The 14225-nt window shown below is 37.1% G+C and overlaps 1 protein-coding gene across 1 annotated transcript in view; it reads left to right on the forward strand.

Annotated features, from left to right (window-relative positions):
• The window catches only part of ELL2 (elongation factor for RNA polymerase II 2), a 76923-nt gene extending 62846 nt beyond the window's left edge, over positions 1 to 14077 (forward strand). Inside the window, exons 8-12 of the mRNA XM_007978973.3 lie at positions 321 to 891; positions 3495 to 3558; positions 7910 to 8081; positions 10035 to 10079; positions 10192 to 14077. Coding sequence (XP_007977164.1) covers positions 321 to 891; positions 3495 to 3558; positions 7910 to 8081; positions 10035 to 10079; positions 10192 to 10308 — 969 coding nt within the window. The 3' untranslated portion in view covers positions 10309 to 14077. The remainder of the gene's footprint in view (positions 1 to 320; positions 892 to 3494; positions 3559 to 7909; positions 8082 to 10034; positions 10080 to 10191) is intronic.
• The last annotated feature ends 148 nt before the right edge of the window (positions 14078 to 14225 follow it).

The following is a 14225-nucleotide window of genomic DNA, read 5'->3' on the forward strand; positions in this document are numbered from 1 at the left end:
TAGTCTCTCTTGGAACTTAGGATAAAGCTGTATGATTAGAAAGAATTCAGTAAGCACTTCAAGAAATATTTGCCAGATTCTGGTTTTTGACATTAAACATGAAAATTTATTTCACATTTGGTTTTGTGTTGTTGTTGTTCTGGTTTCGTTTTTGTTTGTTTTTGTTTTTGCTTAAGCATGAAGAAAGGTTAACACAACCCTGGTAATATTAAGTATTAATATTAAGTAAGGTTACTTAGTTGTTTAACCAGCCATGCATGTATTGAATTTATTTAATTTTAGTGCAAACTGGCTCACTTTTTTCCTTTTCCCTCTCCTAGAAACGCCTTTTGGATTCAGAGTTTATTGATCCTTTAATGAATAAAAAAGCCCGAATATCTCACCTGACGAACAGAGTACCACCAACACTAAATGGTCATTTGAATCCCACCAGTGAAAAATCTGCTGCAGGCCTCCCGCTGCCCCCTGCAGCTGCTGCCATTCCCACCCCTCCACCGCTGCCTTCAACCCACCTGCCCGTCTCACATCCTCCTCAGATTGTAAATTCTAACTCCAATTCCCCTAGCACTCCAGAAGGCCGGGGGACTCAAGACCTACCTGTTGACAGTTTTAGTCAAAACGATAGTATCTATGAGGACCAGCAAGACAAATATACCTCTAGGACTTCTCTGGAAACCCTACCCCCTGGTTCAGTTCTACTAAAGTGTCCAAAGCCTATGGAAGAAAACCATTCAATGTCTCACAAAAAGTCCAAAAAGAAGTCTAAAAAACATAAGGAAAAGGACCAAATAAAAAAGCACGACATTGAGACTATTGAGGAAAAGGAGGAAGATCTTAAGAGAGAAGAGGAAATTGCCAAGCTAAATAACTCCAGTCCAAATTCCAGTGGAGGTATTTTACCTTTGTAAAAGTACTGACTACATGTTAGATGAACCAGAAGTGCATGCTATCATGAGTTTGAAATTATACAGTTTATAATTAGTAATTTCTTTAGCAAATGACGTTTCATTTAATTATTAATCTTAGTGTTGTGCTTTTGAGCAGGTTTTTTTTGTTTTGTTTTTCATTTTACAGCAGTTGTTTTCCATCTCTTTTTGGCCAAATATTAAACATGGTTTTTATATTAATAAGAATGGCATTTAAAAATGACTGTCATACTTGAGACTCCTTTTTGGAAGGTGGACCTTTAACATTCTTTTCCATCTCTGTTATGATATTGCGCAGCCTCAACATGACCTATTATATGCCATTCTTGAACTGATTTAACCAGACACAGTTTGCAATAAGAATATTCATTTCCTTCTTTCTCAATGAAACAGGGTCACCCTTGCTTTAATTAACATTAGCGCAGGGGAAATGTCAACTTTTTAATAAATCAGGCCAAGATAAAATTTCATTTGCAGATCCATAACATCATCTTTATTTAGAGTGAAAACACTTTGTCTTTTACAAGGCTGTTCTGGTGTTCGCTTAATAGATCTTAAGGTTTAGGGGTTCCCCCCCCAATTTTGAGAGTCCTGTTTTAGTGAACTAACATCAATTGTTATTTGTAAAATTAACCGTTTCAAGCTTTAGGAGCTTAAATGCTAAATATCTAGGGATCCAAAGAAACTTAAAGCTTTACCTCTAAATAAAGCTAATTCATGAAAAGCTTGCTTGCCTAAGATGTACTGAGTGTTAAAAACTGACAGAATTAGATTTTTCTTATTTAAAAAATATGTCCTCTAAAACTTAATGCCTTGCATGCCATCACATAGAAGATCCAAGTTCACCATTTGGCATTGGTGCCAGTTTTAAACCCAGAATAACTAAGGCAAAATTCCATAGGAAAATATGGCTTTGGAAAAATTACTTTAATGAGTAGAGTTATAAGGAGTGTTGTCTTTTCTGTATTTTGCTCATGATTCTGAAAGTCTGTAATCCTTAGATTTAATTGATCATCTTTGCCATATGAGGGAAGCTCTATTTTCTTTTAGTGTTACTTCCAAAGAAGCCGCTGTAGAATATGATATGATACGTGCTTTTATTGATCTAGATTGGATACATTGCATGTCAAAGCATTTCTGTTTAAATATTTCAATCAATATAATACTATGTAATGGCACAAAAGGTAGGTGTAAGCTTTTTCCCTCAACACTCTTGTAGTTGAATTTGTCAGGTCAGGAATAGAAATGAAGAAGTAGAACTCTATGTTCAGAGTTCATAAGCCACTGGGTAAACTCCACTCTCCACACATTCCACCCTCAGGTGGTGCTTCTGAGTCAAAGGCTAGAGACAGGAAAACTGGATTTCAGTATGTTGAGATCTACATCAGAGTTTCAAGTGTTCTCAGAGTTGGAGACCTGGAGAAGTACACTTAGTCTCTTTGAATTCTTTACTGAGGATATAGTAACTTTCAGAACCAGTTGGGATAATTACAAATTTAGGAAAGCTCCAGACCCACATCTCCTGCATTTTTTGGAATTTATCTGGTGTCTGTGGCAGAAGGGAAGCCAGGTGACCTGCACTTAATGCCTTTCTCTTTAAGACTCAGGCTATTGTAAAAGCATGTTCTTTTACCCAGGCATGAATCAAATATATTTATAGGTGAGCAGCATGCACTCAGAGTCTATGTATTTGTATTTGTTTAGGGTATTTTGTCCTTTAAAATATTAAACCGAGAAATTATCTAACATTCACTTTTATATGTTTTGCCAGTGGGCATGATTAGGGTTCGAGTTATCAGTTTAACCCTACTTTGAATGATAAAAAATTACCCTAATAAAGAATGATAAAAAATTACCCTAATAAAAAGAATATCCTCTGGACATGGTGCATTTAAGCAAATGGAATACTGAGGGATTTACATACTTTCACTGTGTAGCCATAATGTTTAGCACTTTTTTTGTCCTTAAAAAAAAGAAAAATCTGTTTAGTGTTATGAGTGCTAGAGATTACAGGAATATAAATCGACATTCAATAATACCTTATTTTAAATTACTTTGAACCAATGGGAAAACTTTCTACCCAATTCCAGTGTCTGCATACAAAAAAGGGAGACAATAAAAATACAGTGACCAAAGCAGTCTGCTACCTGACTCTATTGTCTCATCCGCCTTGTTTGAATCCCATGAAAAGTAGATGTTGATGTAAAATTTGTATCTCCCATTGTCTGGCTGCATCTGCCACCACAGTCTTTGAATTGCTGGGCAGATGCCACAACTGTTGTTGAAAGAATAGAAGATTGACCTTGGGTTAAGATGGAATTCCTTTATTGTGCAGACACTGCAGTAGCCAGGGTGCTTTAAATGCCTGGCGTCGGTTCTGCTGGCGCTGGTCATAGGGCCTCTATTGTTCGTGTTCAATTGTATTCCTTGCTCACTGTTGCTTATTGAGATGGAAGAATAGAATTTGAGGAAAAGTGTTCCAGATGTTTCTAATCTATTTTAGAATTACAGGCATTTGATAACCTTCCTGGTTGATGAATGCTCTGATTTTGTTTTTTTTCTTTGTAGGAGTTAAAGAGGATTGCACTGCCTCCATGGAACCTTCAGCAATTGAACTTCCAGATTATTTGATGTAAGTTCATATGTCTGCCAATGGAGAGAGCGACTTAATTTTAGAAACTTTGCAAGTTCTTTTCCCATAATTTGCAAATCAGAAAAGTAAGAAGTTCCAGAAATAGAGTCCTGGAGCCACCTCTGCAATTGAAAGGCTGCCATTTAGCCTGCCCGTCCCAAATCTACCCTTGTCTGCATGAGCAGGTTGTGCCTCCCTCCGCTCTGAGTTGTGTTCATTGGCCTTTAACTATAGAGAAGCCTGTCCTTTGTTCCGGGGCCTGGCTAAGCATTTGATTATGAAAGATTCTAGGGATCTGACTCTTCAAAGCTGACAGTCTATCAATGCCCAGTCATTCACTTGGGTCCCCCAAAGGGATGGTTTATTGCTGACAAAGTGCTTGAACCTCTGCACATAATAATACAGTGTTAAGATAGACTGATTTTTATTTAAGTAAAGTTCTGCCCTCAATTTAATTTTTAGAGGAGAGAAGAGTAAAATCTGATCATTTCATTTAGTAATGGTTATAATGTTTTCTTGTTGTGACAAGTTGCTAAATGCTGAGCTAGGGACATTTTTGTAACTGGTTATCACAGAAATTATAACTTGGACACATAATTCTAGCTTTTTTACAGAATAAAAGGTTTCTGTAAGAAGAAAATAATTAAGTTGCAAGAGCCTGGAAAAGTGGAGAGGGAAAGAGCAAACAAATCGGACTTTGGATAGCTTTGAACAAATATGCAAAATAGCTAGAATGAGAAGGGAAAATGGAATCTGGGCTGTCTGAACACTTTTCTTCTATTAGTAGCATCTCATGGTGGACAATGTTAAACTATGTTGTTTAGCCCTTTTTATTTCCAGAGTAAAGATCATTTTAGATTTAAAATGTGTTACTTCTGCTTAACAGTAGTGTGAAAGCTATACTTATTGGGGAATGATACAGTATGAAACCATAATGCTGGTTATCATCTCTTAACTAACAGGAACTTGAGAAACCTCGCTGAGTACCCTCTCATCTGAGGTAGTGTATGTAATGGTTTTAGAGTTCTGTAGGAGGGCCTTGAAAGGCAGCTATGACCTACCACTTAGTTGGCCCAGGAAGGGTCCGTTGTCTGCAGTCAGGCTTCCAGGACAGCCTCTGGCTCTGCTGCCGACCGGGTTCACCTCTTTAACTGCAAACCACTTCTCCTTAGAAGTCTTTAAATGTCAACCCCCTTGAATAACAACTGCCAATTCAGTGCTCTTGTTCTTTTTTGATGGATTTTGAATTCTTTTTTATAATAGTGACATATACTTATTATATACAACAAAATCATGTGGGGAAACTAAAAAAGAATGCTAAACTTTTCCCCATGGATTCAAGACTGTTGTGTTTTGCCAAGTTCACTAGTTAATCCCTCCTTTTTTTGTTTTTGAGACAGAATTTCGCTCTTGTTGCCCAGGCTGGAGTGCAATGGTGCGACCTCAGCTCACTGCAACCTCCACCTCCAGGGTTCAAGTGGAGCCTCTCAGGTTGCTGGGATTACAGGTGCCCACTACCATGCCCGGGTAATTTTTTGTATTTTTAGTAGAGATGAGGTTTCACCATGTTGGCCAGGCTAGTCTCGAACTCCTGACCTCAGGTGATCCACCCACCTCAAGCCTCAGAAAGTGCTGGGATTACAGGCGTGAGCCTGGCCTTAATTCCATATTTAAAAGGTTTTTTTTTTTCAGGTTACTTATCTAAGGATGGTTCCTGGATCTGCCTCAGTGCATTTCTGTATGTTTGTCATGTTTCTAGTACTATGTGATTGTCTGCTTAATTTATTTAAATATAATTTATATGTAGCAAATTTTCTAAAAATAGTTAAAAAGCATGGATTTTCAGAAAAATTACCAAAACTACAGAACTTAAGTTGCCTCATAAGAAAACTAAAGGGATATACTATAAAACCTAAATGATCGAGGCCGGGCGCAATGGCTCACGCCTGTAATCCCAGCACTTTGGGAGGTCAAGGCAGGCGGTCATGAGGTCAGGAGATTGAGACCATCCTGGCTAACATGGTGAAACCCCATCTCGACTGAAAATACAAAAAATTAGCCGGGCATGGTGGCGGGCACCTGTGGTCCCAGCTACTCGGGAGGCTGAGGCAGGAGAATGGCATGAACCCGGGAGGCGGAGCTTGCCGTGAGCCGAGATGCAGTGAGCCGAGATGGCGCCACTGCACTCCAGCCTGGGCGACAGAGCAAGACTCCATCTCAAAAAAATAAATAAAAATAAATAAATAAAACCTAAATGATCAACCTTTGAATAATTCATACTTAACCAAAATATTTCTAATTTTTATGTAATAAGACTACTTTTACTTGTAGTTAAGCTGTCAAAACTTATTAAAATTTTTTCCATCACCACATAAAGAGCCAACTGTAGAACTACAACAATTTTTCGTAAAAGTAGGGAAACTTTTCTTAAAAATGCCAGTGTAACCAAATAATTTCTTCTGTAATAGCAACACAGTTGTTGACCACACAATTGTGGTCACTGAATAATTTCCCTAAGGAAATTATTAAATAAAATACTGAAGGTGTGATTTTGAGAAAGCACGATAAATATATAACAAATTCAGTCTGAGTTTCAAGATCAGTTTAGCTGTGTTGCTAATATATGCTTATCCCCAGGGACCTCTTTTTGCCCCGGGGCTCCCTCTGGTGTACAGTCAATACAGCCCGTGCCAGGAAGGACTGCTTCACTGTTTGGCTGGCAGTGTCCCTTTTATAGCTAAGACACCAGAAGGGCAGCTTTACATCAGCGGACTATCACTGTTTCAGTTACACTTAGAAAATTAAACCTCTACACTGTCTAACTCAGCATGAATAAAAATATTAATGAGGACACTAAGTTTGCTCACTGCATCACTTTTCTCACATTTCCTGCTAAGCATCTGTGATATTAGCAATTTAAATGAACTGATGGGCTTATATAAGACCATTTGGAGAGGCCTGAACTCCAAGATTTTATGGCAGTGAAGAATATATGTATATCCCCAAGGGGCATCCTGAAGCTCCTACCACCTGCCTGAAATTGCTTTGAAATCTCAATTTTTATTTCAAAAACTCAAGGGAATTTTGCATTAATGACAGGAACACAGAGTGCAGAGAACCAGGCCAGATCCTTATGTGATCCCAGTTCCCAGATCTACAAATAAGTAATACTGTAATAGGCCAGGCACAGTGGCTCATACCTGTAATCCCAGCACTTTGGGAGGCTGAGGTGGGTGGATCACTTGGGGTGAGGGGTTCAAGACCAGACTGGGCAACATGACAAAACCCTGTCTCTACTAAAAATATAAAACTTAGCGGGTGTAGTGGCATGCACCTGTAATCCCAGCTACTCAGGAGGCTGAGGCACGAGAATCGGTTGAGCCCAGGAGGTAGAGGTTGCAGTGACCCGAGATGGCGCCACTGCCCTCCAGCCTGGGCGACAGAGCAAGATTCCATCTCAAAAAAAAAAAAAAAGTAATACTGTAATGCTAAGTTTAATAATAAAATGCTGTTTTAATTTATTTATTATTGAATAAACCGATGCTCTAGGAAAATGGTCTTCTCTTACCAGTTAAGAGTAATTCACATCCCAAAGTAAAACACAGATTTATGGCATTTTATTAAGAAAGTAAGTTAGACTAATAGTACAACACTGGCTTCTGTTCAACATAGTATGACATTTAAATGTTTGAAAAGAACTAGAGAAATATGCCTTTTTTTGGTCTAACCCTCATTTTACAGAATGGCTGGTAATTTCCCTTTCGTACTTTATATATTTGCTTGGTCAGAAATATGAGGAAAGGGACAGAGGAAGCAAGCCTGAGGCACCTTGTTGAAGATGTCTGCTGGCAGCATGTCTGAAAGGCCAAGCAACAGACTGCCTCTCATAAAGCAGTGGGTCCAGAGAGGGCTTTGACTTTCAGCACTCAGTGACTGCATGCCATTCTCCTGGTTTCACATTACCCATTGAGTCCTTCTGTCTCTCTGTGACTTGTAACAGATGGGTTAGCATCTACCATTAGTGTGGTAGTGAATTATCTTGGATAGAGAAAGATTCAGGAGACTAGATCTGTGTAAATACTGTTTTCTTTTTACTTAGTTGCATTTTAGTTCCATTGCCACCATGTCTTTACCACATTTACTCTCCTTCGTTGAAGCTCTCAAACTCTGTGTAATAATTTTACCTGAAGATGTTTGGAGGAGTGACCTAGCAGCCAACCAGTGGCAGAGTGGCATTAAACATTAGTGACACATGCATGGATCTAATCTCTAAATATTTGGTTTAAATCTCAGACTTGTGTAATCATATTTATTGGATAGCTACTCTCCATTTGTCTTTTTTTCTTATTAGAAAATATATCGCTATTGTCTCCTATGAGCAACGCCAGAATTATAAGGATGACTTCAATGCAGAGTATGATGAGTACAGAGCTTTGCATGCCAGGATGGAGACTGTAGCTAGAAGATTTATCAAACTAGATGCACAAAGAAAGCGCCTTTCTCCAGGCTCAAAAGAGTATCAGGTAAATGGATTTGTAACTAGATGGACTGACTTTCATATTTTACCTTCTTTCTTTCCCTGCCCTGCTCAACCTCAGCCGTCACAGTAGCCTTTAGAGTAAGTACTCTTGCAGACCAGCCTCACTGCTGCTTTAGGAAACTAAATATTTGAAATAGTTCTTGAAAATAAATTAACATAGTAAACCTGTATTTCTACCAGTGGAAAAAAACCTTGTGCCACTATAACATATCACATATTGAGAAAAATACCAAACACAACTAAATAGGAAAAAAAGTTGTATCTTGAGTTTCAGCTAAACATTTGATTAATTACACTGCCAACTTAGACTACAGCTCAGAGGTCTGGTGCTATCCCAAAACAGTGCTATTTCAAGTATTTTTCTTTAAACCTCAATCTGAGATAGAATAGGGAAGATATAGGAAATAAAGAGGGCTTAATACACAGATATTTGGGGGTTAAGTAAAGAAGTTTGGTGCTTCTAGCTACAAAGACTGATCTTTGTTAACCAGCCTTACTCTGTTTTCACTTTCCTACTTGAAGTAGTAATATTACTACCACTGACAAAGAGCAGGAGATGCCTCACCTGTCTCCTGATTGTTTTTTGTAGTTCTTAGCAAAGGGATTGATAGAAATTAGTATTTCCCTCCCATGTGGGCTAGATAACTTTGTCACACTTCACGGACACAGATGGTATAGTGGTGCCTCTGTCCCAGCCCACTACCACTGTTCAGGCTGGAACCTACGGGAGACAATGGATGAGTTTTCCCACAACAATGAACAGCCTGAGAGCATTTGTGTCCTAGAGATTCATTATATCTTCTACTAGAGGGCCTTAATCTTTTTCAATAAGCTGGTGAGAGTTATAGGAGACTGTGCCAGAAGAATCGGTGTTCAGAGGTGCAAGAGGTTGGTGATATGGTGGTTTGGGGTTTATTTTTTTCTATATAGTCATTTATCAATGTATATAATTATACTGAAACTAGAATGTAATTCCAAGGATTACTTGGTTAGGAGCGGTTAATGTTTGTGTGGCCTTGGACAAGTTACTTAATGCCTTTTTGCCTTGAATTCCCCATCCATAAAATGGGATAATCATTGAGTTGTGAGGAATAAACATAAGTAAGCATGAGTAAAGTGCCTGAATCCATGCCTGGTACTTGGTACATACATTAGGCTATTATCCCCCCAGGCACCTGACCCCCCCACACCAACCCCCACAGAAAATCACTGTTATTGATTTCCAGTGTATTCTTTCGGAAGGGTTTAGGTGTGTGGTATGTGCATGTGTGTACACATGGTATAAAATGTACGTACATTTATACACAAGTAATTTCAACATATATACCATATTTAACTGAATCTAAGGTTTCATTTGTAAGATGTACCATTGTTTTATGTCCCAATAACTTAAATTATGATACATTATTATTTGTACTGGTTTCATTAAAATGGGGAGAAATGAGCATCTTGCAAGTAATGAAATTCTTAGAATACTATTCTGTTTTTCTTTTTTAAACAAATGGTATCAAGCTGTCTATATTGTTCAGCACTTTCCTTTTTTCTCTAAACAATATAATGCATCTTAGAGAATTTTTTTATATTGGTACATAAAGCACTTTCCTATGTTTTAATGGCCTCTTAGTATCCTTTGTATAGATTGACGGACATTTCAATTTTGTTTACTGTCTTTTGCTTTACAAACAGCACTATAGTGAATAATCTTGTATATGCGTCATTCACTGAGGGGCAAGTATGTTCATAGGATAAGTAGAATTGCTGAGTCAATTTTGCATCGACTATTTTGATAGCTGTTGCCAAGTTGCCTTCCATAAAGATTGTTTCAAGTTATATTCCCACAGTCAACATTTCCTATACTCTTGCTAAATGCATGTTAGCTGTTTGTATTGCGACACACAAGTTATTCTCTTCTGATTTCTACTATTTAATTTTATAGAATGTTCATGAAGAAGTCTTACAAGAATATCAGAAGATAAAGCAGGTAGGTATCGTCACTGTTGATTTTCTGACCTGTGGTTGAAAAATATTGTAAATTCTGCAACCTCATTCCTCACTGTTTGTTTTTGTTTTTGTTTTTTTTTTATCATCTGCAGTCTAGTCCCAATTACCATGAAGAAAAATACAGATGTGAATATCTTCATAACAAGCTGGCTCACATCAAAAGGCTAATAGGTGAATTTGACCAACAGCAAGCAGAGTCATGGCCCTAGAACTCTGCTTGGACCAGAAGATGTGAATAAACTTAAGCTTATTTATTTAAAATTCCAAATGAGTTGCTCTAGATTCTAAAAAGGTGAAACTTTGGCTGTTGAAAGTTTCAGTATTAGTAAACTTGAGTTACTTTTTCTTTTCCATTTTACTTTGCTTCCCTGCATTTCGAAGCTGCTCTTTCTGGTCCTCCCCACCACCCCACCCCCAAGACTTGTGTTTGTTAATAGAAATAATTTTTTAGGTATTGGGGATCCATTGTCTATATTTCAAATCAGTTTTTTTCCTCAAAAACTTGTGTTTGTTATTAGAAATGATTTTTTAGATATTGGGGATCCAGTGTCCACACTTAAAAGTTGTATGTGTTTTAAAAACAACAACAACAGTAATGTGCAAGGTGAAATGCTTTTGGATAAACGTAAGCCTATTTTCTGACCTTTCTTAATGCAAACTCTTTGCCTTAAATGGTAGGATATTTAGAAATTTGCACAAAATTTAAAAAAAATAAACATTGTCTTGGAGGGTTAAAAATAGAAAAGTGTATGTGTATAGATTCACATACACATATGTATATACAGGCTGACTTGATCTAGAACATTAAATCCGCCCTGCAAGTTAACCCCCCATTGCAATGGTTGCCTTAAGGTGTTTGCTAGTTGTGTACATAGTGTGGTTAATCATTAGCTACACTGCTTCCCACTTGATTAGAGCAATGGGAAGCATATTGTGGCCTACCAGCATCTGGAAGTGTGTGCTCGATCTGTATGTGTGCAGAGGTGGTGTGGATGTGAGCGTGCATGAAGGAAAAAAAGCTGCTACTCCTAGTAGGCCAAACGCTCAGGTTAAACAACTGACGAGTGTTACTGTAGGGTGTTTTTTTGTTTTTGTTTTTGTTTTCTATCAAATTGCTAATTTTGTTGTGGAAGACAAAAGCATTTCCATTTCAACGAGTTTGTCAGCTTTATTAATGTTGGGCAAAAATTGATATGTCATGAAAATGAAACAGATCTATAGTTTTGGGACAAAATTATAAAATTAAATGTGTAGGTAACCTATTTATATACTGCTATAAAGTATTTTTTGAAGAGAGATATGCAAAGAAGCTATTACCTACATAAGATGTATATTTAAAGATTTTTTTTTCATCCTGGTGCCAGGAATATAAAAAAGAGTGGATATATTTAACCATAACATACTGTGATTCATCAAACAGCACAAACTTTCATTTCATGGAGTTTATCTGTTGACGTTGATTTAAACTGTCACTTGTTTTATCATGTGGGAACATAAGTTATGTGGTCAAAAATATAAGGATTTTGAACTAATGTTGATTCAAGTTGTATTGTCTTATTGTATTGTCTTTTCAAAGTGCTGCCAGTTGAAAAGGGAAGCATTATGTTTACAAATCTGTTTTGAAATGTTTGCCAAAATTTTGGTAGTGTCTTTAATAAAGATGTTTGTCTCCAGCATCCAGAAAAATAAATAAATAACTTTGTTGTGTATCACTGTAAACCAGAAAAATGTTGGTTATCTAGAAAACTTGAGAGAGCATGTAGATTAACTTTTCTCTTTGGGGTTCTTCTAAAACATTAACTGGAAAGATTAGATAATATACTAAAATATACGGAAGTATACAGACTATACAAAGACTGAAACAAGACCCTTTTGCACTACCACTCTGTAACATTACCGCAGAAATTTTGTTTCTATGTAGCATAGACCTCCTAAGGAATTCTGTTTCTTTTAGCATTGAGATCCCTGGTGCTCTTTTTTTACCTCAGAATTGGTACAATCATTATTAAACGTTAATTTATTTCAAACTTTTTAATTGAAAAAAGGAAAGGGAAGCTTAATTGGGGATAAATTCGGGCATCATATTATTATGATAGAGTCTCATGAGGGGTTTGTCTATAGGTAATGAACTCATTGGTGTTATTTCTTGGACATCTTGGCCTTTTAATCGAAGACTGTGTGCTGCTATTTGCTATGAGCAAAGGTTTCTCAAAAGCAAAAGGTGCTTGGACCACTTGGATCACCTGAGTTAGAATCTCTAGGTATAGGGCCTAAGTGTCTGCATTTTCACTGGTTTCCTGTAGGTGACTTTTGCAAGCTAAAGTATGAGAACCATTGACTTGGATGTAGCTCTAAACTTTTAGGTCTGTAAATCTTGAAATGTTGAACTGAAGGTCAACTGTTGGCTTTTTTTTTTTTTTTTTTTTTTAATGTCCATCATGTAAGCAGGTGCAAATCACTTTTCCCCTTTGCATGATCTGAGGCACCTCCTCAGTTGTTTCACTGCCAACTCTTATTTCAGAACCTGTTTACAAACAAGCCTTCCAGTTGGTGAATGGTTAGCCATTGGAGCTCCTACCCTGTACATCAGCACATCTGGTTTACAAGCTGGGTAACAATGAAAGCTGGAGATGCTAAATGGAAATCCAGCATTGCATACCCTTAGACCTGATCACATACCAGTAAAAGCCTTAATTTAGATGTTTGTTGTATGTGTTGGACAGATCCTTGCAAAAAGTGTGTCTATTAGTTGTAAATTTGAAAGTTATAAATCTCTGAATCTGCCATTATCCAAGTTTCATCCCTTTTGAAGATGAGGCATGAGCCTATTAAAATATTTATAATCATTTTCCATCTCCTACTGCAAGACCTTTAGATTCTTAAAAATGATTGCTACAGGAATAGTGGCCACTTAATGTCAGTTACTCTGGTGGAATAATTTTTTTTTCTTTTCTTTTTGGGAACGATGGTGTAAAAAATAGCAAGATTAGAGAATGAGTTGTATAGTTTTTTCTATCACATTTCATCTAAAATGATTTGAAGGACTTTTGAAGATTTTTACCAACATCCTTAAATCAACTCCAGATTGAATGAACAACTGATTTAAAACAAACTAAGAGAACATTAACTAGATGTGGGCTTTTAAATATATATAGGTATTGCATTTCCTACCTTGTTATTTATTCCACTTTGAATACTTTAGAGGGGTTAACTTTCAACTCTTTAAGTAGTAACGGATGTTTTATACTTGTTCTCACAAAATTGTTATGGTCAGTTTATATCATTGCTCCATGCATTGATTATAAAAATTCAGTATTATTTTTTTCTCTGATTGATCTTATAAGCTTTAGAGTTTTCTTTTCTCTTATAAAGTGTTTCACCTTATTATGTAAAACAAATGCCTGCTTGCATATTGGAAGGTGTTGAAATTAGTTTTAGACAAAAATGGTCCATCAGTTCAGACACTCTGCTTGGATGCCTTACCCTTTTCATTAGTGCATTCTTTGCTTCTGAAACTTGGCAGAAACTCGTTAGCCAGTCCACTGCCTTTCTGAAAATGTGTGGAGTCACGTATGCTTGGTATATGCCTTTACTACTTTAAAGTTCTACAGTTTATTACTTGCCCAAGTATTACTAAATCCTTTTCTTACATGTACTGGATGGAGAAAAAATTATAGCCAGCACTTTGAGAGGAAAGTTTTCGGAAACGATATTAACTGGCACTACTAACTGAAGGCCACAGAAGATGCTATCAATGTTATTTGTAACCTGAAGATTGAACAAGGCTGTGAGGCTCATTTCAAACTATTTTGAGGTGTTAAATTATATAAATGCTGTTTCTCAGCTGTTCCACTCAAACCGTGTTAGGACTCTCAAAGGTAAAATGTCACAGGGGCATTTCAGTTGTTACTGAGCTCAGCAGCTGTGTGGCCCCTGTTCTACACCAATTTCAGTTCAATAAAAATGTTAACTTTGCAATTCTGGTATTTGTTTTTCCTTTGTCTCATTTCAAGCCTCTTTGTCTTAAAAACAAACCAAAAAAAAGCCCATGACAAAGTATTCACAGAGATATTACTTGTTAGGGCTCTAGGAAGTGGGAGCAGGGAATTTGCTCCACGGAGCTGCC

Source organism: Chlorocebus sabaeus, chromosome 4 (genome assembly GCF_047675955.1).
Source record: "Chlorocebus sabaeus isolate Y175 chromosome 4, mChlSab1.0.hap1, whole genome shotgun sequence".
Classification (NCBI taxonomy): domain Eukaryota; kingdom Metazoa; phylum Chordata; class Mammalia; order Primates; family Cercopithecidae; genus Chlorocebus; species Chlorocebus sabaeus.